General features: G+C 43.7%; 1 protein-coding gene across 2 annotated transcripts in view; it reads right to left on the bottom strand.

Annotated features, from left to right (window-relative positions):
* The window catches only part of NOTCH2 (notch receptor 2), a 135,222-nt gene extending 111,283 nt beyond the window's left edge, over window positions 1–23,939 (bottom strand). The window contains exons 1-2 of one of the 2 annotated variants that reach the window (XM_037906217.2): window positions 23,734–23,939; window positions 2,842–2,923 (exon numbers count right to left, since the gene is read on the bottom strand). In XM_037906217.2, the coding sequence (XP_037762145.1) occupies window positions 2,842–2,923; window positions 23,734–23,809 (158 nt within the window). In that variant the 5' untranslated portion in view covers window positions 23,810–23,939. The remainder of the gene's footprint in view (window positions 1–2,841; window positions 2,924–23,733) is intronic. The other variant, XM_037906218.2, reaches the window with a different exon arrangement.
* Between the last annotated feature and the right edge of the window lie 629 nt (window positions 23,940–24,568).

Below are 24,568 nucleotides of genomic sequence, written 5' to 3'. Positions count from 1 at the left end.
CCTCTAAATCATACATTTTTGTCAAACGATTAAAGCTACCACCAGGCAGAAGTATTGCCAGCAATCGTGGCTTTAAATTACTTGGGTGTCCCTCTTGACACATATGCTTGATAGTGAAGTGAGCAACAGTTGGATTTAGTAGAACAACTAACAGCGTCAAAATCTTAAATGAGAAATTTAAAGTAGCTAAGTTACCAGGTGTATTGAAAACTGTCATATAGTCAAGAACACGATTAATAGGACTATATCAAGATGGAGACGTTTGTAACAAGGTACAACAGGGACCAGTGTTGGAATCAGTTTTATTTAACACCTTTATTATGATCTACACATCTAGACAGACACCAGATTAATAAATTTACAAGTGGTGCTGATTGGGAGCAATTGCAACACCAGTCACAAGACAGAAACAGAAAGTTATTTAACAGATAAGGAGAGAAAGTAAGCTTTAGCTTTAAAAAATGTCACTCATACATCTGGGGCAAATAATCGAAAGCATGGAAACAGAGGTGAAAGTAAGCCGGTACGCCCCGGTACAGCGTACCGGCAAGAGCCAGTGCACCGTACTGGGGCAGCCCGGTTTCCCCAGGGGGCAATTTAAAGGGCCTGGGGCTCCATGGGGCTCCCAACAGTGGCTGGAGCCCCAGGCCCTTTAAATTGCCTCCAGAGCCCCGCTGCTGGAGCCCTGGGGTAGCGGCGGTGGGGCTCCAACAGCTATTTAAAGGGCCCGGGGCTCCCCTGCTTCTACCGCCCCGGCCCTTTAAATAGCCGCCAGAGTCCCGCCGCCTCTACTCCAGGGCTCCAGGGGCTATTTAAAGGACCAGGGCGGTAGAAGCAGGGGAGCCCCAGGCCCTTTAAATAGCTATCGGAGCCCCGGGCTGCTGCTGCTGCTACCCCGGTGGGGGAGGGGGAGCACTTATTTTACAGGGTGGGCTGGGGCTGGCTCTGACCCCCCCTCAGCCCCTCCCCTTCTGCCTTAGGCCCTGCCCCTTCCGGGGGCCAGAGCTGGCCCCAGCGTACCGGTAAGTCACTCAACTTACTTTCACCCTTGGATGAAAAGGAGAAACTTGGAAAGCGATAAGGGTGAAAAACCTAAGAGGCGACAGAGAACAGCAAGTGTTAGCATGCAGTGCATCATGGCTGCAAAAAAACCCCCATCAATTTGTAACTGAAAAGGCATCACAGTATAGGGAGATTATGATTTTCCCTCTACACATCTCAGGTGCAATTTCACAAAATACTGCTTTCAGTTTTGGGCACCCTATCAGAATAAAGATACTGACAAGTTGATGGGACTTTAGAGATGGGTTACAAACACTCAGGGGCAGGAGGGACTGATTTATGAAGGAAATGTCGAAAAGAGCTAAATATGAATAGCTGGTTACTTAGCCAGCCTAAGTAGGTGGGATGAAATCTACAAATATTTGAAGAATGTAATCACAAGAAAGAGAGGATTTCAATGTGCTACAAAATGGTACTACTAACATTAATGAAGTAAGCAAGGCTTGAAAAATCCATTCACCACAGGCAAATGGGAAGCTGACTTTAGCAAATGAGGATGACCAACATCATCAACTGTTGCAGAGGTGAAGCTTGCTTTTAAAAAATGTCCGTCCTTGTAGTTGCAAAGTTAACCTACCAAAAGTGAGTTGTGTTCGAACAGGTACAATGTCATTTTCCAGAAACTACAGACTGCTCCAGTGCACCTGTTGCAGTTTAGAGATTTTCCATACAGCAGCAAAAAGCAAAGTCACATTTATAACAAGGCTGCAAGAATTTGCCAGGAAACCAACCCTATGAGCTGGGAAATACTAGGTGGGTTCCTGTGACACAGTGCTGAATGGGGCTTGTTACCCCCACTCAGACAAAGAGGTGACAGAACCTATGGTGGTTGGCACCAGAGTTCAGAGGAACCCTGCAAATAGCTAAGTTTGGCCTGGATTTTGAGCTTTGAGTTCCTTTTGTAAATAAAGCCAAGCTGCTGGAAGAGGAGTGTGTTCTCACCTGCTACAAGTTACAGATGTTTTGGAGCAGGATAGGGAAATCTGCCCATAAGGTTCGTCACTTTCACAGCCTCTATTCCTAACTTAATGTAAAGAAGTCAAACTATCAAGGCCCAATCTAAGAACCTGGACAAAAGCTAACAGGTTTTTAAGTTAAACCTTAAGTTAAGGGTAAACTGCTAGCCAGAAAGTCCCAAGCTATGCTTTAGAGCAGTGGTCCCCAAACAGTGGGGCACGCCCTGGAGGAACGTTCAGGAGCGTGCATAGCAGGGCCTGGGTCAGCTCCCATGGCGGGGTGTGGAGGGAGCGCCACTCAGTCCCGCTCCACCCCAGCCCAGCTCTGTCCCCAGCCCAGCTCTGCCTTTATTCCCTGCCCGGCTCCAGGCCAGATCTGCCTCTAGCCCCAGTTCTGCCCCCAGCCCAACGTCCTCTGCTGAGCCAACTGTGGAGTAATGGGGAGGAGGGGCACGGCCAGATTCATAACTGGTAAGGGGGCAGGGGGAGATAGGAAAAGTTTGGGCACCATGGCTTTAGAGACATGCATCACCCAAGTATGAGGACACATTCAGACAATGCTCAAAGGAGAACCAGAGTAATGCAAGGAACTATTTTCAAGAGCTTGGTAACAAGTCTTTCCATCTCTAATCTCTATTTTTCTGTTCTTCCACAGGTATGCAGCCTACAATCCAAAGGCAGCCATGGTTTAAAGATTCTTCATGTCAATCAAAAATTCACACTAAGCCTGAACCTGGCCACAGCCTTTGGGTTGTTTTCTTTGTGTGTTAGAACTGGATTGAAAAGCAGAGGAGACGACAGGATTAAAGTAAAGCTTACTTACTTGCAGTATCCTGTGCCATTGCGATAGGAGATGCATTTTCCTTCATTGATACAAGGCTTAAAATCATCTAGGCACTGTAAAGCTGAAAGAAAAGCAATGGAGAGTTAAGCCAGTAACCATCATACATCATAGCAGTATTAAAACACTGAAGTGTTTAATATTTAAAACTTCAAAAGTAGCCCAAGGGATTGCAAAAAGAATCAAATCCACAATGCTTGTGTAGTGGAGCAACATAGGGGGCACTAAAAACATCTAGTTTCTCTTAACAGACAGATTTTCAAAACAAAGCACAGTAACTCTAGCAAACAACAAAGACAGTAGCATTACTTCAATGTATAGGACACAGTGGTTTCAAACTTTACACCTTGGGCTTGGAGCCACCCTTAAATAAAACAGCTCCTGATGAACTTTCTACTTAGAATATCCTGCACCACACTCTTTTTCCATCCCTTCTTTCCAATCTCTAGGGACATATGCATTAAAAGAGAGGCTCTGTTCCTCAATATCTCACATACATTTGCTGCTCTCCAAATTAATGCAGAAATTGCTAAAACTTCACAGTTAATGTGGCAATTATGATTGATCAGAAGATTATGGCTGGGAGATAAACAGGAGCAGATTAGCGCTTAAGAAACAAAGATTTGTATAACAGAATCGACATACTGAGAAGGAAAGACATTCTGTAGATTGAATTTAGAGACTTTTTAGAGAGGCATCAAGCATGGTCTAGTGCAGGTATCTCAAACTCAAATCACCACGAGGGCCACATGAGGACTAGTACATTGGCCCGAGGGCCGCATCACTGAAACCTTTTCATACAATAATACAAAAGCATAGTAAAAAATGAAGAGTAATATAGTATGATATTAAAAGTCAATGTATTAACTTTTTTAAAACTGTAATGTGAAGAGGGGTTTTAATAAAATATAAACACCTGTAACTATTCCTTATGTGGTCAGTAACACTGATGATGATCTACACTAACAGTCTATCAACATAGCTGCAATGGCAGGAACTTTTAAAAGTAACTATGCATACAAAATACGTTGCCACTTTTAACAAACATTCTTCCCAACTACTCACAGCAAAGAATCATACATGCTGAACTTCATACCTCAGACTACTCGTCTAGTCCCTGAGGCCCCGCCCCTGCCCCGCCTCTTCCCACCCCAATTCCAACCCTTCCCCAAATCCTCGCCCCAGCACTGCCTCCTCCCCTGAGCATGCCACATCTCCTGCTAGGGAGGGGGGAGGAGGGAGCTTGGCTGCTGGTGGAGTAGGCGCCTATGGCGGGCCACAGGAAATAACTCCACAGGCTGCCCGCGGACCGTTTGTTTGAGACCCCTGGTCTAGTGGATAAGGCACTAACAGAATAAGGAGACCTAGGTTCTACTCCTGGTTTTGTCACTTGCCTGCTAGATGGTCTTGAGCAAGTCACTCCACCTCTGTGCCTTTTTTACCCCCACTTATCCCCAAGACCTTTGTCTGCTGTGTCTATTTAGACTGTCAGCTTAAGGATACTGTGTGTTTGTAAAGCACTAAACATCATTGATCTTGGTTGAGGCCTCTAGGCGCTTCAGTAATATATTGCCCCGTCTCGATATTGCCCCGTCTTGCACTGCTATTCTAATCTACAGACCCATGTGTTCCACATGCTGCAGGACAGGCAGCCCCTTATTTCAGTTTTGCTTTTGTTGATTTGTATCAAATCCTGAACATTTAACTTCAGCTTCTGTATTTGGATTACTTGTAGTTGAGTGAAGCAGACACCTATATTCATGAGTAATTTGACAGAACAGAGGTGGAGGGGGAGTCCTTGTCCAACCAGCCCTTAGGGTCTAAATTCTGGACACGAATTTCTCCAACAAGGAATGGAGCTAGTGGGCTGCCCCAGACACAAAGCAACAGAGGCAGAGGTATCAGGCCTACTAAAGTTTCTCAGCATCCAGTTCCCGTTACGTCTGCAAACCAGACAAACTCAGAAAGGACTGCAGTTACTATATCAGGCTTGAAATGTTATTTCTCAACAATCCTTGAGCATGTAAATAATTCATATACCCTATGAGGTGTGTAGGAACACTGTACACTTGCAGCCCCAAGAAAATAAAATAAAATTAAGTCCAATATCTAAAGCTACAGCAATTCTATTCCTCACAAAATGTGAATGCCTGTTTCTTATTAACTTGATTTCAGAAAATGAGGCACTTAGAGACAGTACAGCCTCTGCTCAGTAGTCAGGAAATGAACAAAATTCCTCTCTGAGCCCCTTACGATAACCTATTAGGTCAGGGTTACTAGGCAACAAGAGCTTTAACACAGATTTACAACAATTATTTTCCAGCAACTGTCAAAAAAGTTCAGTCTGATTACAATTTGCACCCATGATCTACTCTTCCTCCAATTACCAGCAACATCCATAGCTCTTACACAGTAAATGGCCAAATAACCCACACCCCATTAGTTATATTTACAACTGTATCTCTAACATTACTGGTACAGCAGCCTAACTGCTCCCACAGCAAATGTTAAGTTTGGGCCAGTATGGTTTTTAATTGTAAAGGGTCTGGGCATTTAAGATTTAGCAACTTCTCCCTCTGCGGTCCTCCATTATCCTCTGAGTAGGACAAGAAATAAAGTGACCATTAGCAAATATTAATGGACTGGCCCCGGAAGACAGAGGTGTGTGTTCATCATGTGTCTCTACCTCAGAGTGCTTGAATTTTCAACCTACCCACACTGAGAAGGCCAAGACAATGACAACCAGAAGAATTGGTTTATTTCTTCTTCACCAGTACTTGCAAACAGATTTCCATATTCACTTTGAAGCCTTGTCACTACAATGAAAACTGATTATTTGACTTTTTGTAACCCACTCAAAAGTGTAACTAGCATTTGGCCACCAATATAGACTTAACTTTCAATAGCATCTTGGCATGGCCAAGAATAAGGAAATAAGAGCTTGACTGCATTCAGCTTTTCTATAAAGACCCTGCAGACCCGTGAAGCAAAGTAGAGCAGCACAGGCAAAGAAGAGTAGATTCTTACAGTAGGAAGAATTATGTGCAGCCTCTGTCCCAGTTTGTCAGCCCAAAGACTGGTACAGAAGGAAAATGATTAAGTCCCTCTGTTTTCTCAACAAAATAGCATAACCTTGAACTGCTGCCTAGCAGATCATTAAACCACTGAGGGTTATGTTGTCAGATTCAATAGTTGTACAAATTGGACAGTACAAATCAAGCATTTAACTGTAGTACATGATAGTGCATGACAACCCAATACTCACTAAACAGAAGTGAAAGCAACTACTTTGTGTACTTCCTTCAGCTTGGACAATTAAAATAGACTATACAAAAAGATTAAACAAAAATAATCAAATGTAAATAAGATTAAAATTGTTCCAATTACATTACAAATATCTAAAATTATTGAAAGAGGTACTCAATTAAAAAGCTAAAATAATTTAACCTGAAAACATTCTTTTAAATGCACAAGGGAAATTAGAGTCTATGGCTCCCCTAGCAAAATTAGCTTCTTCTCTGTGCAAGCATTGCTAAAATTACCATGAAATGCAGGAAGACAATTTAATAACGAACACAAAGAAATAAGCAACTTCAGTTAGTTTGTTTACATCAAAAGCCATGTCTAGGCTACCTTACCAAGCTACGCACAAGAGTCAGAAAATAAAAGTAAAGCTTCCAATACCATTAACTCACCAACAATAAACATTATATTAAGGTTATGCTAAACGTTGAGTTAACTGAAAATTTACTGTATGCTCAACATGAAGGAAGAGGGTATTATCTGGAAAGACAAAATAGACTGACCAGACCTTTCTTCTAAAGTTGCACACGGACCAAGTGGATCAAACAAGGTTTTTGAGTCATGTTGTCACTGATTCTTACCCCTTGTCTCACAAGATCCCTCCTGCCTTCATTAATCATTAGGTTAGTATATAACTGATCTGCCTCTTCAGCCTGAAAGAGCTTGCAACATATCCAAGGAGGCTGCTATGACTTCGTCTACTTTTCTTTTGTCAGAAAATCTCTTTTCTTAGAGTACATCTTCACGGCAGCATTCACTTGGGTGATAGGCAACTGGGTGCCTAGGCTGGGTGTGAGCAGCCACAGTACAAAGCCACACCTGAATTACTTGTGTCCTCACTGGTGCTGTGCTTACCCCTGTGTGTTGCTAGGACTGCCGGGCACATCCCTAAGAGAATTAGAGTACGGCTATTAAGGGAAGGCTTTCAGCGGGCATCTAAATGCCATACTTGGAGACAACTGAAAAGGCACTCATAGCTGGCTGAAACAGAGGTATCATGATGGGGTAATAAGATTAATAAACTCATAAGAACAGCCATACAGTGTCAGACCAATGGTCCACCTAGCCCACTATCCTGTCTTCCGACATTGGCCAATGCCAGCTACTTCAGAGGGAATAAACAGAACAGGTAATCATCAAGTGATCCATCCGCTATTGCCCATTCCCAGCTTCTGGCAAACAGAAGCTAAGGATACTTCAGAGCCTGGTTTGCATCCCTGTCCATCCTGGCTAATAGCCATTGATGGACCTAGTCTCCATGAACCTATTTAGCTCTTTTTTGAGCCCTGTTATACTCTTGGCCTTCACAACATCCTCTGGCAAAGAGCTCCACAGGTTGACTATAGATTAAAAAAGGGACAAGTCAAATACAAACATAAAATGTAAAAGAGTAGTGAAATGTAAAACTGTTAAAGATTGCTGAATTCAGGCAATCACAAATCTTTATGCCTCCAACTATAAGGCACCTTGGGGGAAATTATGGAATATGTTGCGGCTATCATGGCAAGGTTAACTCAGGAATAGTTGATAGACATAGAAAGACCAATAAAGGAAGGTGGTCACAGAAGCTATTAAAATCAAAGCCAACACAAAAATCCCAGGACAAGAGTGGTTTTCAGTAGAGTTTTATATGATGACAGATATTAGATATCACTACAGGTAAGCCAACCATGCTAATGATTTCTCAGAGTAAGGAAACTCCCACTATAATGAAAAATAGTATAAGAAATAACAAAAAAGGTGCAAAGACAAACTACTACACATGATTCATTTAAACCAATTTTGGTTCTTAATGTACAAAATATTTTCAAAGACTGGCCAGAATAGAAACAGTCCTGCCTCAATTAATACACACTGATCAAACACGTTTCATCCATAACATACAACTGAGTGATAACAGACAAGTCATAAGAGTAATCCATGATAGGCAGAACGGAACAACCCATATAAAGGTCTGCTGTTAACCTTAGATGCTGAGGTGTCCTTTGATAAAGTAGAGTGGCCTTTCCTAGAAACATTGCTATCAAGGATGAGTTCTGGAGGCAATATGAAGACATGGATAAATATGACTCCCCTTCTACTAGGACAAAAGTTAATAGGGTACACTCCCAAGAACTCGAACTACAAACAGGAACCAGACAATGCTATCCTCCTTCTTTATGGAACTCCTGGCACAAAATATATGGCAGAATAGCAGCATAACAGGGGTTAACAATTAATAAAACAGAACATAAAATTGTGCTGCATGCAGACAATGTGATACTAATGGTTTCCAATTTTAGTGCCACCTATGGCTTACATTCTGAAAAATTAATGAATTAAGGGATATATCAGGCTATACAATTATTATATATACACACATACACACACAGATAGAAGAATCTATGATGAGAAAGCTACAAGATGTATTTGAGTTTGTTATCTAAACAAAATATTTAATAGTCAATCTCTCTCCTATCCGCAATCAGCATATGAATTTTTCCTTACATTATTTCAATCTGAAAAATATACATGCCTTGGATACATACCAGCCATTACAATTAATTATGCCATAATGAAATTTCCCACTTAAGGCTCTAACCAATATGGATACCAAAAAGAACATGAGTAACGATAATAAATATCTCCCTCTTGTCTAGTGTTTTTCATCAGCAGATCTCTAAGCACTTTACAAAGGAGATCAGTATCATTATTACATTTATAGATATGGAAACTAAGGCACAGAGGGAAGAAGACAGCTGCCCAAGGTCATCCAGCAGGCAGAGACAAAAATAGACCCTCAGTCTTCTAAGTCCCAGTCCAGTGCTCTACCCAGTAGGCCACACTGCTGCTTTGTATGGTCCAATAAGTTACCCAGAAAAAAACAAGAAAACTCTATAGACCCACTCGAAGAGAGACTGGCAGTACCAAATTTACTAAAATACCATTGAACAGCTAAATTAAAGTTATCATCAGCCTTGTACCATGGTGACCCCAGTAAACATGGGGTGGAAATCAAACAGGACTTTAAAAATAAATGTAGTGCATTGATTTTTTACCTGAGAAATAGAGACTAACACAAAAAGAAAAATATCCACGTCCCATGGTGACAACTGTGGATACGGAATTTGATATAAACAGGTAGACCCTGCCGTCCCCACTTACAGCCATCAGAAACAATCTAGAATTTCAAGGATTATGTAATCCAATAGATAATAAATAGGAGGGGAAAGGGTACACACAACCATCAGAGAGCTATTCTATAATTAAATTATGGATATTAATACCATTGAAGAACTCATGGGGAATATTATTATACCAGTCTGGGCTTATTTGTTACTAAGGCATTACATGAAATTTTATTTAGATAGCCCAAGTTTCAGGAGACCATTAGCAAGGATAGAAACACTGATTTGGGGAAAAGACCTCTGAAACGGCCTGGGATAACACAAAAGGTATAATGCTGGTTATCTCCACATGGTACAAGGAAAAATTATTGATGGATCTAGAACAGTGGTTTTCAACCTTTGGTCCACGGACCACTGGTTGTTCACAGACTATGCCTAGGATTTCCAAAGGGGTCCACACCTCCATTTGAAAATTTTTAGGGGTCTGCAAATGAAAAAAGGTTGAAAACCTCTGATCTAGAAGATAAGACTACCTCTACAGAAAAATGGAAAGAGCATCTAAAATAAATATCACTTTGGAACAAAGGGAAAATATCTGGAGAAAGGATCAATACCTTATCTATTTGTGTATACAAAATATTTTACCAATGGTACATCACTCCATTTAAGCTAAGGAAAATATATAAAAAAGGAGTCAAATGCTGAAAAAAGATATGAACGAATGGGGACCTCTCTGCATAAAGGGTGGGAATGCCCTAAAATTTAAGAGAAAAAAACAGAAATAGAATTTAAGCTAACTAGTTAGGCTATCCACAAAACCCATGGTAAATCTATCAGATTACAGTATAAAGAAGAGTATTGACTCTGGGAAGAACCCATCGATAAACAGAATTATTACTAGCAGCCAGATGGTGAGAAAGTTCACTTTTGGAAAAGGACAGCTCTTCCGACAGTAGTGGCATGGAGAAATAAAGTACAGAAAATCCTTTTAATGAAAAAATGATAGCCTTATATCAGGATGAAGTCGATTTTATAATTACTGGTTACCATTTTGGGAATCTGAATAAGCAAAATACAGATAAGGTGTTGCCAAAATGCAACTGAGTCTTTAAAGGTAGCAGATATTGGTTATGAATAAGATTTGTTAATACTTGTATGAAAAGTTCATGTATGTTAATAATGACAATAAAAAGTTTTTGAAGAGGGAAACGCCTTTTAAATCAAACTGAATAAACTTTTTTTTGCTTCTGTAGAGACTCATTTAACTTCAGTGATTAAAAAAGGATTAATTCACTCAAAACGTTAAATATTCCACATCTTCAAATAAGGTATTAAGAGCTCACAACGTCCCCTAGACTTCCCACTAATCCTCCAACAAAACCAGGAAGATTAGACTTTATACTCCTGATAGTTCTATGGAAAAACAAGCAGAATGCTTATTAAAAAGCCATTCCAGGCATTTTTATACCCTAAAGCAATAAAAAGACCACAAGCCCCGTATTTTCAAATTTTTTCATCTCACTTAACATAGCAGAATGCGACTTCCTCCCACTGTGTTGATCTTCCTGGCTTCTTATGGTACTGTGGGTGTAAGGTTTTAACACCTTTAGATATATCCACAGCTTATCTAGCTAAGACCAAGAGGAAACCACGAATCAGGAGAGAGAAGTACTCAGATCCTTGCATGGAAATTGGTAAAGCCCCAGCAACTTTCTTCACTACAGGTGGTTTGAACAGAAGGATAAACTAAAGATCCTCAGCAGGGCACTAAGTCCTCATTTCTAGAGAAAGCTACTATGGTGAGATTCTGTACATGGAAAAAAAAGCTTGCAATGCAAGACACTCCCAAGGTATAAGCTTCCACAACACTGGAGAAAACTCCATGAAACTAACTGTTCTCAGATATGTTGAAACCACTGCCCATGGACATCAGGAGCAATATCTCACAGTGAAGTTTCCTCTACACTGTTCATCCCCTTGATCACTATCAGGCTTCAGCAAGTTCATCTGGATGTCCTTACAAAGGGCAATACTATTCCCGCACCCACACCAACATTACATGAGACTGATCAATAAGGAAGGGGTGTAGCTACAGGTGGGCTGGAATTAGCACCGAGGCCCACCCAATCCGAGCCTGAGGTATGTCGGAGGCATACTCATGCTAGCTCAATGAAAAAAATAAAACAGAATACAGCCACGGAAGTGGTAGGAGGGACTGGTCACCATAAGTCCATGCCCGTTTGAGACACTGGTACATACTTGGGGTAGCTAGCCCCTCCTGCTGCCTTGGCTACACTTCTGTTTTTAGGCACTGGCCCAAGCAAAGCTAGTGCAGTTACATCTATGCAAGCTCGGAATCAAACCCCCATCTTGAATGTAACCAGACTTTATGGGTATGTCGACACCACGTTTATGCTTCCAACTGCAATAGATGGACTTGTGCTAGCTTTGCTTGAACTAGCATGCTAAAATAGCTGGCCCTGGGATGGCATGGGCAGTGGTTTGTGCTAGCCACCTGAGTATGCACCAGGGAGTCCAGGTAGGTTTGTACTTGATGGCTAGTTAAAGTATAGCTAGTGAGTGTCCGTTTAGTTCAGCTGGTAAGCAGAAGCATGCTCCCAGCTGCAGGACAGACATACCCCAGGGCTCCCTTCCCATCCCAGGACTCTCCCTTGGTCGACAAGCCTGGCTGGGCTGAGGGGGGCTCCACAGTGCGACTGGCAGCGAAGATGCAGAGCCAGGGCAGGAAGGAGCCTCTATCTGACTTCAGGGACAAGGACAGATGGACAATTCCTACCCACAGGCATTGGGGTTGGCGGGGAGGGGCGCAGCATCCATTTATCAGTAAAGTGCGAGGTGAAGCCTGGCTGGGGCTTTGGTCTCCAACCGGGCAGGGATTTATGGTGGGGAAGGCATTTCCCAGCTGGCTACAGCACAGCAACACAGCCCAGGGCACTTCCCTTCCCCGTCCTCTCTCTACCCACCTTTCTCTCCCCAACCCCTGGCCACCTTCCCTGACCCACCCATGGCTACACCCTGGGGCAAACAGGAGACACACACCCCACCATGAAGGAAAGTGGAAATTCAGTTTCCAAACCTGCAGGCTTGCCCTGAGGACAGATCATTGTCCAGCCACCGTAAGTTGAGCCCACCCTATCCACACCCTTGCAGTAAGGTACTGAAAGACCATGAGTCCAGTGTAAATACTCTGATGACATTCAGCTGTGAGTTTCCTTCATCAATGCAGCCCATACCATCACCACAATTTTTCCAAGCACTAGGAAGGTCAGTGAAGAGCAGCTGGCTCAAACGGAACATGGGAAAGACAGAAATGTTACCAGAGAGCGGTAAGAAATTTGAGGAACATGAGAGAACATCAATTCTTCCTTGAACAGAGGAATCGGAACAGTGCTCCTCCAGGTAGCCCTGGGACCCTGCTGGATTTCCCACTGCTCTGAGGTACTCTTTGCATTAGAGGCAAGGAACACTTTCTACCATCTGGCGTGTGTTGAGCAGCAAAACTACAGCTGCAGAACACCTTATTAGCGGAGATCAGACAGAGACCAGCCTTGCTGGTAAAAAAGCAAGTAAAAAGTAAGGTTTACCTCTTTGATAAAGAAGGCATTTGTAACGTTGTACTCCATATGTTTATGGAAATATGCTTATGAGTGTAACTATAATGTAACTGGAATATGCTTTATGCAAAAAGTCTCTTGTAAGGTATCATTACAAAGCTTCTGATCCACTTAGTGTGTTCAGCCTATTTGTATCAATGTATCATTCTTGTATCTAAAACTAGAAATATGAAGCATTACTCTGAGGTCCTATTGTAATTATGCAAAGTGTGGGCCATTAATGGTGGCTTGGGATCTTGATGGCTCCCATTAACTAGAACAACTGGTTGTAAATGGCTCTGTTTACTTGTAAGCCTTCCTGTGTTCGTGAGAGTCAGGCCGGAAAGAATGGAGGCTTGGGGTCTCACAGGACATGTGACCATGTCACCTGGTACTGAAATCCATCTTAAACCTGGTGCTTTTCCATTTAGAAGGAGGGGTGGGGAACCAGAGACACAAAAGATTCCCACCTTGTGCCAAAGCTATAAAAGGGGGTGGAACCGAACAAAGGGGGCTGCAGTCATGAGAAATCCTCTAGTTACCACCTGAGCTGGAACTAACAAGAACTGTAGCAGGGGAAAGGATTGGGCCCAGACGAAGGAGGAGTCTGGTCTGTGAAAGAAGCTTATTGGAACGTCTCTGAGGGTGAGATTTACCTGTATTCAGTTTCTTAAATGTATTAGGCTTAGGCTTCCGTGTTTTGTTTTGCTTGGTAACTTACTTTGTTCTGTCTGTTATTACTTGAAACAACTTAAATCCTACTTTTTATACTTAATAAAATCACTTTTGTTTATTAGTAAACCCAGAGTAAGTGATTAATACCTGGGGGAGCAAACAGTTGTGCATATCTCTCTATCAATGTTATAGAGGGTGGACAATTTATGAGTTTACCCTGTATAAGCTTTATACAGAGTAAAACGGATTTATTTGGGGTTTGGATCCCATTGGGAACTGGGTGTCTGGATGCTGGAGATCGGTGACTTGCTGAGTAGTTTTTGGTTAAAGTCTGTAGCTTTGGGGGCGTGGACCAGACATGGGTCTGTGTTGCAGCAGACTAGCGTGTCTGGCTCAACAAGACAGGGTTCTGGAGTCCCAAGCTGGCAGTGGAAAACAGGCTCAGAGGTAATTACAGCTCATCAGGTGACAGCCTTAAGGGGGTCCCTGTGACCGAACCCGTCATAACATTCTTGCAGTAACAGTAGCTTCCCAGGGTGACAAACTGGGGAGAATGAAGAAGAAAACAGCAAAAGAACAATCATGCATCCCAGGAACACGGGAAGTTGAGAGAAAATTGCCCTTTCTCCAATGTACAGTTACCAATGATAGTAGACATTTTACAAAAGCCTAAAATAGATTACATAAAGGTTTGCCAACTGAAATGTTGAAAAAACTCCAGAGGGATGGAACAGTACAGAGCTGATGCCACAGACTTTCTAAAGAGAAGACAGATAATTTAGAATTTTCAGCTGGCCTCTTAAAGAAAAGTTCTTGACTTCATAGGAAAAGAGCAACAACACTATGGACTTTGCCTATAGTGCATCAAAGGCAAAATTGCTAAAGGACCTTTAAAAGAACCATACTGAGAGAAGAAAAGAACTTGCAGAGGCAGAAATCCTGGTTAGGCCTCATAGATTCAAGAGTCTAAGGGATGAACCTCTGACTATATCTAATGAAGCAAAGGCTTGTCCCACAAGCTCTCAGACTCAAGACCTTAGGTCCTGAATAATCCCTCTTCAGCCTTCCTCTCAGTCAGAGCCTGGATAATCAGGTGCTGGTGAAGACCTATCTTTTTGCCTTCCCAAGTGCAGAACTGCAGATTGCTGCCCAAATTCCAGAACTGGAATTAAGGAATTTTTGTTCCCAATTCAGACAGTTCAGTCACTGCCCATGGCATCACTTTAATGATTAAGCTCAAATTAGATATTCTTCATTACTAATCAGAGTACTCATGCCTCATGAGAAACTCAGATCAGAAGCAATATGATTTGGACCCAGACAGTCACTCCCTCAGTTGTATGAATGGCAAACCCCAGAAAGAGCCCCTCCCAAGCCCCTTCCCCCTGCAGCAACAAACACGTGTCCTAACAAAACCACATTCCTACCATCAGATGTAGAACTTCACAAATGTCCTGCCTGGACCAGACTGAAACTAGGGACCTAGAGGTGAGGAACTCCATACCCAGATACCAATTCCATCATGCAGTCATCCTTAGATATTTTATAATTTATATACCATGACTGAACTGTTAAGACAAGATTTGCTTTTATCATGATGACTGTCCCCTGAATGGTTTATTTTGTTAAGAATGCAACCCTTTATAAGCTATAAAGAATTAACTATAAAGGTAAAGTTAGAATACACAATGAACTAGGGAGTGAGTTATATGACTACTGTTTCTTTAGCAATAGATCCTGTCCTATTGCTGTATCATCCTTACAGCCATTGCTTCCTGCATTCCCATAATTTTCAGACTGAAAGAAGTTCTTCTAATACACAAAGCCAAAACACTATTTAAAAACTTAACAACCAAAGTTACAACACAATGTATTTGGTTAAAACAGAAAAGCTTTAATAAAGTACCCTCATTCAGTAACTAACATTTTAGTTAATACAATTAAAGATTTAAAGAGAAACTGACGTCTCTATGGAAACTTTGAAAAACATTTGATATAGAAATAATTATGCTTATGTTGTTCTCTCTAAAATTGTCTGTCATTCTTTAGTGCTAATGTTAAAAAGGATTTATAAGAGTTTCTACCCTTCCAGAAAGCATAATCCGATGCTTGTCATCAGCATTATTTCCATAACAGCTACCAGTGACGTCGCAGATATAGGACTAAGATATCCCGCATGGAAGAAATAGCAGAAGCTAATATACTATTGAGATACAAAGCTCCATTTTCATCCTTATACTCTTAGAGGGCATATGCTCTAGAAATAGAATATTTTCCAAATAGAATGTTTGATTTTTTTCTGGAGATCTCAGAGGACTGTGTGTTAAGTATGACACGGACATTGTTCCTTTCAGAGGGGCTTTGACAAGATGCTGCCCTCATGTTGACTTGACTCTAGTTGGCACGATGACCTTTGAATGAGCTCATAGAAACTAAGACTATGTAACTACAAAGGGCTTTTTAACATAGATGCTTTGAAAAGTAGGCTCCCGTTTTCCAGCCTGGGTGACATGCCCTGAGGAGGAGTGTGCAATGCCTCAAAGTTAATGGTCATCACTCCCCACATTCCTTAGATCCATGAATCCTAGCCAACAAGACAAACTTAAAATACAAGGGATTGAAGTGACATGCATCTAAAAATTATGTCCACTGGGTATTTTAGATAAAATTTCCTATTCCAAAAGAAACAAGTGTTCTAAACTCAACTGTTGTCCTTTCACTGCCTCATAACTTGATAAACAATGTACATCCAAATTCCAGCCTCTCAAGATCAATATAACCATGACAACATGGGTTACAGTGCAACACCTTTTAACAAGCAAATTCAGCAAGACCATTCACAAGACACAACTGTACTGCTCCCTTTCACAATATGAACATTTTTCTGAAAATAGGATGTTCCAATCCTATGCAACGTCTATGAAAGAAAAGTGTCAGTTGATTTATAGTGTTAGTGATTTAAAGACAGCACAAATAAACTACAAAACTGATTAAGTTGACAAGAACTTCCTTATCCAACTAAAGAGACTCAAAAGCCAAAGGCCATCTTCCAAAACCAAGCATAACTTACCTCTTTAGCCTTCCAATACCCCCTCCAAACTTATGTCAAGAGTTCAAGTCTTGGGATTGTTAGCAAGAGCATTCCAGCGGATATTAAATGCTTAGATGATGCATAATGAGAGAAAGGTATAAGGTAGCTAGGCTCAAATAATGAAGGGTTTTGTAAATCTAAATCATACCTTGAATTGCATCTGGAAATAAATGGATAGCTAATGAAGTCTACAAAAGTGCAAGGATACTACTTAGGCACACCACTCCTAAGTAAGCAGGCCACTAACTCCTGCAATAGCAGAAATTTCCAAGTGTCTTCCAGAGAAGCCCCATGGAGAATGCATTGCAGCAGTTCAATCTAGCAGTAACAAAGGTGTTGAGAACTGTAGCAGGGTCTGCATCCAAGAGATAAGGATGCAATCTCCCACACAGGAAAAATAAAAATGCCTATGTTCGCCTATTACTTGCAGCTGTTTGATCAAAAAAGGCCCCCAAACTGTGAATATCAGTAACAATCATCAGATATATTCTCTCACTAGAAAGAGCAGATGTTCCTGACATCACCTCCATCTCCCAGAACCTACCATCACTTCAATCTTTTATAGATTGCGCTTCAGCTCAGCCACTCATTCAAGCAGGAAAAGCAAGTCACTACACCACCTGCATTGCATGAAAAGACAGAGTTGAGTAGTCCATATCATAACATCTATTTCATTCTGCATTAAGCAAAAAGGCTGGCATCAGAAACTTGTGGCTCCTTGCACAAGAACCCTCAAGGCAGTTAAATACCCATCCAAAAATACTTTTTGAGTGGCTCCATTCTTTCCTCACAGTAGTTCCAATTACTTCACTCCCAAGGACCACAAGTGGGTCAACGTTAGAGCTGGTTGGGAATCTGACAAAAAAGCTGATTTGTCAAAACCGAAACATTTGCAGGAAAAGGTCAGTTTTGACAATTTTTTTACTCCATTTTTTTGAAAATTAAATTTTGAAATTGTCAAGACGTTTTGTTTGGACATATTCAAAAAAATCCTGATTATTTTTCAGTTCAAAATAGCTTTTCACTTTGAAGTTTAATAGTAAAAATAAAACACAGAAAACAGTTTACATCAAAGTGACCTGAACCAAAAAAAAATTCAAATATTCGGTTTGTGAACATTTTTGAAATTTTGACTTTTCAGCCCAAGTTGGGAAAATTTGTACCTAGAAATTTTTCATAGGCTGGGAAAAGTATTTCTTGCCCAGCATTGGTGAATATCACCTTTGACCAATGGTATCACTGAAAGATCAGAATCAACAACTAACCTTTATTTATCACTAGGAAGAGCTTCGACCAATAATGCAAGCTCAGTCTGCATACTACATCCAGATCTAAAACTGACTGAGAAATCTAGAAAGTCAGATGACATCAGATGATGCCAGAGTTATTTTTCCCCTCAGCCTTCTTCAATCTTTTCCAGACAGTGAGGTCTAGAGACAACAGTAGTTGGAGAAGTTTAGTGTCAAGAGAGTTTCTTAAGCAAAGGTGGAAGAATCATTAGTTTGTGCAAAGCCAGCATCTTGCAACCCCACAAGGAGGCATTAGCTATCTCTGCAAATAATGGTCCCAACATCCACCACAGGTTTACAACCAAGGACACTGATCCTTTCAAGGCTGTAATCTAACCTCTCCAATCACTACTGAGAAAAACTGGCCAAAACATACTAAGGAAATAATTTTTGCCTCCGAACATAGCTCTACCATCATAGAGGAAGATAACCCAGTCCAAAAATCAGACTAATCCTATCCACAAAGTAAATGGAACATTTCTCCCAGCAGGCAAGTGTTGACTGTTTCCAGGTGTGGGTAAAAAGAAAAAGGAGTACTTGTGGCACCTTAGAGACTAACCAATTTATTTGAGCATAAGCTTTCGTGAGCTACAGCTCACTTCATCGGATGCATACTGTGGAAAGTGTAGAAGATCTTTTTATACACACAAAGCATGAAAAAATACCTCCCCCCACCCCACTCTCCTGCTGGTAATAGCTTATCTAAAGTGATCACTCTCCTTACAATGTGTATGATAATCAAGTTGGGCCATTTCCAGCACAAATCCAGGTTTTCTTCCCCCCCTCCCCCCATTTGTGCTGGAAATGGCCCAACTTGATTATCATACACATTGTAAGGAGAGTGATCACTTTAGATAAGCTATTACCAGCAGGAGAGTGGGGTGGGGGGAGGTATTTTTTCATGCTTTGTGTGTATAAAAAGATCTTCTACACTTTCCACAGTATGCATCCGATGAAGTGAGCTGTAGCTCACGAAAGCTTATGCTCAAATAAATTGGTTAGTCTCTAAGGTGCCACAAGTACTCCTTTTCTTTTTACGAATACAGACTAACACGGCTGTTACTCTGAAACCTCTCAGGTGTGGGTAGTTTATATTAATCAGACTACTCAGGGCCCAAGAGTGAAGATGCAAATCTTCACTCTTCACCACACCATGGCATGGCATAAAATTGCTCAAGTTCTCGCTTTCCATGCCACAACTAGTCAAACCCCAAGCACAATTTCCACCCCCAGTGTCTTAATTTCTTCCGTCCACTTCTTTTGTCAGTCATCTGTACAACAAGGTCTTGCTTACAACACTCCTGTTAATACATCCCAGAATGATGTTTGCTTTTTTGCAACAGTGTTACACTGTTGCCTCATATCTAGCTTTGTGATCCACCATGACCCTCTGATTCCTTTCCGCAGTACTCCTTCCTAGGCATTCATTTCCCATTTTGTACGAGTGCAATTAATTGTTCCTTCCTAAGTGGAGTACTTTGCCTTTGTCCTTACTGAATTTTATTCTGTTTTCTTCAGACCATTTCTCCAGTTTGTCCAGATCATCTTGAATTTTAATCCTATCCTCTAAAGCACTTGTAACCATTCCCCGCTTGGTATCGTCCTCAAACTTTATAAGTGTATGCTCTATGCCTTTATCAAAATCATTGATGAAGATATTGAACAGAACGGGACCCAGAACTGACCCCTGCAGCATAGGCACCGACTCCAGGGGTGCTCTGGGGCTAGAGCACCCATGGGGAAAAAAATTGTGGGTGCTCCAACCGTGGGATCAGTGCCTCTCCCTCCCACACAGCGCCTCTCGCCTGCCAGCAGACCACACTGATCAGCTCCTCCCCTCCCTCCCAGCACCTCCCACCCGCCATGATCAGCTGTTCAGCGGTATGCAGGAGGCACTGGGGGCAGAGGGGGAGGAGCAGGGACAAGAAGAAGCGGGGGGCAGAACAGGGTGGGAATGGGCAGAGGCAGGAACAGATAGGTGGGGGTGGGAGACTGGGGGAAGGGGTAGAGTGGGGGTAGGGCCTGGGGCAGAGCAGGGATAGAGCACACCCCACCCAGGAACAGAGGCAGTCAGCACCTATGCCCTGCAGGACCCCACTTGACAAGAGCAATGGTCTTAAATTGCAGCAAGGGTGATCTAGGATGGACATTAGGAAAAACTGACCTGTCAGAGTTGTTAAGCACTGGAATAAATTGCCTAACGAGGTTGTGGAAATCTCCATCATTGGAAATTTTTAAGAGCAGGTTAGACAAACGCCCACCAGGAATAGTCTAGATAATACTTAGTCCTGCCATGAGTGCAGGAGACTGGACTAAATGATCTCTCAAGGTCCCTTTCAGTTCTACGATTCTATGATTCTAAGGCAGGTATCGGCAACCTTTGGCATGTGGCCCGTCAGAGTAAGCCCCTGAAGGGCCAGGCCGGTTTGTTTACCTGCTGTATCTGCAGGTTTGGCCAATTGCAGCTCCCTCTGGCCCCGGTTCGCTGACCCAGGCCAATGGGGGCTGCAGGGAGCAGCGCAGGCCAAGGGATGTGCTAGATGCCCTTCCCGCAGCCCCCATTGGCCTGGGACGGTGAACCGCGGCCAGTGGGAGCTGCGATCGGCTGAACCTGTGGACGCAGCAGGTAAACAAACTGGCCCGGCCCACCAGGGGCTTTCCCTGGCGGGCCGCGAGCCAAAGGTTGCTGATCCCTGTTGTAAGGCAACCTGTGAGGATGGCATAAACGAATGAGAAATTTAGAATTCGTTGCATTGATAATAAAGAACAAAAGATTGATTAGTGTACTGAAGGCCATCAACAAATTAATCTACCAAAAAGATTGCTTCTCAGAGAGGTATGAAATCCAACAGCAACTATCACTCTCAAGACAACGTGAGCTATATTCTCCATCTGGACCAGAACACAGGTGCAACCTGACCTCTCCCAACAGTCTCAAGAAAGTAATAGTGAAATGATGAAAAACAGTGTGATCTTCAGCTCTACAGACCTGTTCACATTATTTATACCTTAAATATTTACTGAACACATAGTTAAAAAGAGTCAAAGTAATTTTAAGAAGTCTGTGCGTCTCCAAGTAGCTAGAGCTACTGTCTCAATGTGCTGTAATATTTATACTGCTTACTATATTTTTCACTCCATGCATCTGATGAAGTGGGTTTTAGCCCACAAAAGCTTATGCCCAAATAAATTTGTTAGTCTCTAAGGTGCCACAAGGACTCCTCGTTCTTTTTGTCTCAATAGGGGCCTTCAATTTAATAACTAAAGAAACTGTGCTTCTCAAAACCTAGTTCTTTTTGTTCTAGTTTTTTTCCTTTAGAAAGCAATGGAAATTACAGCATTTCAGTTGTTTTGTTTTTATTTTGCTAATTTATCAGGTTTTCTTATTTTTAGAGAACCTAACCATTTTCAACTGATTTTCCAATGTTTCCAAATTAAACTAAAGCTCAACCTTTAAATCATTCCTTTAAACAATATATGTTCAAAAAGCAGGGGCTTCCAGATTATTTATTCATTATGTATTTAAGACACTTACTGAAATGAAATTACTAGTCTTGTTACTCAGGAGTTTCCTTTAACCAGTTCAACATTCACAGTATTGTACACCAAGCTATGCTCTTAAATACTTTAGGTTCAACCTTATTGTGACATAGACATGCCCAGGCAGGTATATTACACCTGTGTCTAACCATCTTCTCGATAATTCATCGTAGGGGGTTGTGCATGGTCTCTGCCAAAAACTAAGAACTAGCTGATTGTCATAGTTATTGCACATTGTATGGGAAATATTTTAAGAGAGATGTAAAATGTGAACAATTCTGTTCCAAAACTGTATGAGGTGAAGCATGTCACTTGAGGAGAGGTGGGTCTCAGAACTAACTCAATCAAGAGTGAGAGCAGTCAACAACTTTCAACCTGATCTAACACAGTCCTGTATTTACAGGCTGGACCAAAGGCAGACTTGAGCATTTACAAAGGAAAAAGAACCCCAAGAAGAGACTAAATAAGGGATCCTCAGGGCTCAGCTGAAGTTAATGAAACATTCTGATTCTGAACAGGGACAAAAGTCTGGAACCGTATCAGAGACAAAGAAAAGGCACAAGACATTATCCATTACAGAGGCAACACTCTGCCAGCGTGAGTGTTTCATGAAAAGTAGATCCCAGCTCTCTAGATTGGACAAGTGCTGTAAGGACTGAACACTGGGAAGAAATACCTTATTAGATGGGAACAGAACTTGTTAAAAATTATAGGCTCGAGATTTGCATTTCGTGTAAATCTTGTGTTTCCAATCCTTTTAATTATATCTATTTTGGATCTTTATCTTAGTGTTGTTAAATAAACTTCTATCTGGATTTATTATAGACATGACTTGCCTTGCACTAAAGAAAGTGTTGAACTGAGGTGAAGCTAGTGAACTGGGGGGCACTGCTTCCATGGAGGCAGTGGAATAGTGTACATTGTGTGGGTATCCGGAAGATAAGGAACTGGGCACTTGAGCGTATCAAGGTGGGGCACGCTAATTACCAGCCACTAGAGCGAAAGAGTGGGATTCATGGAGCCTGGAGCATTTGTCCTCCCAGTGGCTGGCAGATTTGAGAGAATTTTTCCCATTGGGCATAGACAAGGTTGTCTCATGCTGTAAGCAGGTGGTAGTGATTCATCCTGCTTAAACCCCCAATAGCGTCACAACTACAACATGCTAAACACACTAAAGTAAATGAGAACTGAGGGTGCTCAGCACCTCCCAGGACAAACCCCGCCAGAACTGGTTATCTTTGGCCCTCAAGTGGTACTCTGCTCTTCTTCAAGGAGCACCTTAAAGTCAAAACGATTATTTTAATTCCCTGTGTTGCTACCATGAACACCTTAAATTAACAATGGATTAAATTGTTCTAATGGAGCTTTCATTATTTACTCTGCGCTTCCCTAGCCAAAATAAGAGACTAGAGTTTTTCCACTTTAGTTTTTGGTCAGATACGCTGCCTGGCTCTCATGCACTGGCATTAAGCAGTTGTGTTTGCTAAGTAAACACTACAGGGACGCAGCCTAGCATCCCGACACAAAGCTGCCCCTATTGATTTTTAGAGTTTCATTAACACATCCCTATTTGTATTGAGGCAGGCTGGCCATCTTTCCCCTGCCCCCAGTCTAAGGGGCTGGCAGAGGCAGTGGGTGCTCTCCTCCTTCCGTGACCATCCCCGCAGGCAGGATGCGGGGACTAGCCTGGCGAGTTTCAGGGATGTTGGTGAAGCCCCCATCACACAGTTTCCAGGCCTGGCAGCAACCCCTGGGGCAGGGAGAAGAGGTCAGATTCCAAGGACACAAAGCAGGGGGCTTAGGATGATGGGGGAGAAGTGAGCTCCCCAGAGACCCCCAAACCAAAGAGACCCCAAAACAATGGGACAAGATTGAGCCCCCCATAAAGACCGTCCCATAGCAGGGGGACTACAAAACACCGGGCGGCGATAGTCCCTAGAGACCCCTGCACCAAAGGGACCCAAAGGCAATGGGGCCGACCCCCCACACTGAGGGGACCCCAGGACACTGGGAAAGGGCAGAGACCCCGCACCGAGGGGAACCCCAGACACTGGAGCAGGGACAGTCCACTGGGGAGACCCCCACACTGAAGGGACCCCAGGACACGAGGGCAGGGCAGAAAGACGCCCGCGCCGCGGAGCCCGGCACGGGACAGGCTCAGCCCCCACCACCTGAGACGCCCGTCCCCGGGCAGGGCAGCCGCCCCGTCCCCTCAGCGCGCCCCCTAGCGGAAGCAGCCCCCGCCCAGCACTCACCCGCCGCCGGCTCCCCGCGGCTCAACAACAGCAGCAGCATCAGGAGCGCCCCGAGCGCCGGGCCCGGCTCCCGCATCGCCCCCCGAGCCCGCGCCGGAGCCCGCCCGGCAGCGAAGCGGCGGCTCGGGGCCGCGCGGAGGGATCTTCCGGCAGCGCCGTGCGGAGGAACTCGGCTTCGCAGAGACTGGCGTTCGGCCCTCCCCCGCTTCCTGCGCGGTCGGGCGGCTCCGTCGGCGGGGATCGCGGCGCAGCCCGCCGAGAGCGGCCGCTAGGGGGCTCCGGGCCGGGAGCCGCAGACCCGTGGGTACCCGGCAGGGCGCCCTGTGTGGGGAACTAGACGCCCCCTCCAGCCACGGAGCCCTGTGGCGGAGCGGGGGGACCAGGCAACCCCCCCTCCAGCCACGAGGCCCTGTGGGGGAGCGGGGGGACCAGACGACCCCCCCTCCTTCAGCCACGGGGCCCTGTGGGGGAGCGGCGGGACCAGGCGACCCCCCCTCCTTCAGCCACGGGGCCCTGTGGGGGAGCGGCGGGACCAGGCGACCCCCCCTCCTTCAGCCAGGGGGCCCTGTGGGGGAGCGGCGGGACCAGGCGACCCCCCCCTCCTTCAGCCACGGGGCCCTGTGGGGGAGCGGGGGGACCAGGCAACCCCCCCTTCAGCCACGGGGCCCTGTGGGGGAGCGGGGGGACCAGGCGACCCGCCACGGAGCCCTGTGGGGGAGCGGGGGGACCAGGCGACCCCCCCCCTCCAGCCACGGAGCCCTGTGGGGGAGCGGGGGGACCAGGCGACCCTCTGCCTCCAGCCACGGAGCCCTGTGGGGGAGCGGGGGGACCAGGC

The sequence above is a fragment of the Chelonia mydas genome, chromosome 8 (assembly GCF_015237465.2).
Source record: "Chelonia mydas isolate rCheMyd1 chromosome 8, rCheMyd1.pri.v2, whole genome shotgun sequence".
NCBI classification, from domain to species: domain Eukaryota; kingdom Metazoa; phylum Chordata; order Testudines; family Cheloniidae; genus Chelonia; species Chelonia mydas.
Note: the sequence above shows the minus strand (reverse complement) of the source record. Positions and strands in the feature narration are given on the sequence as shown.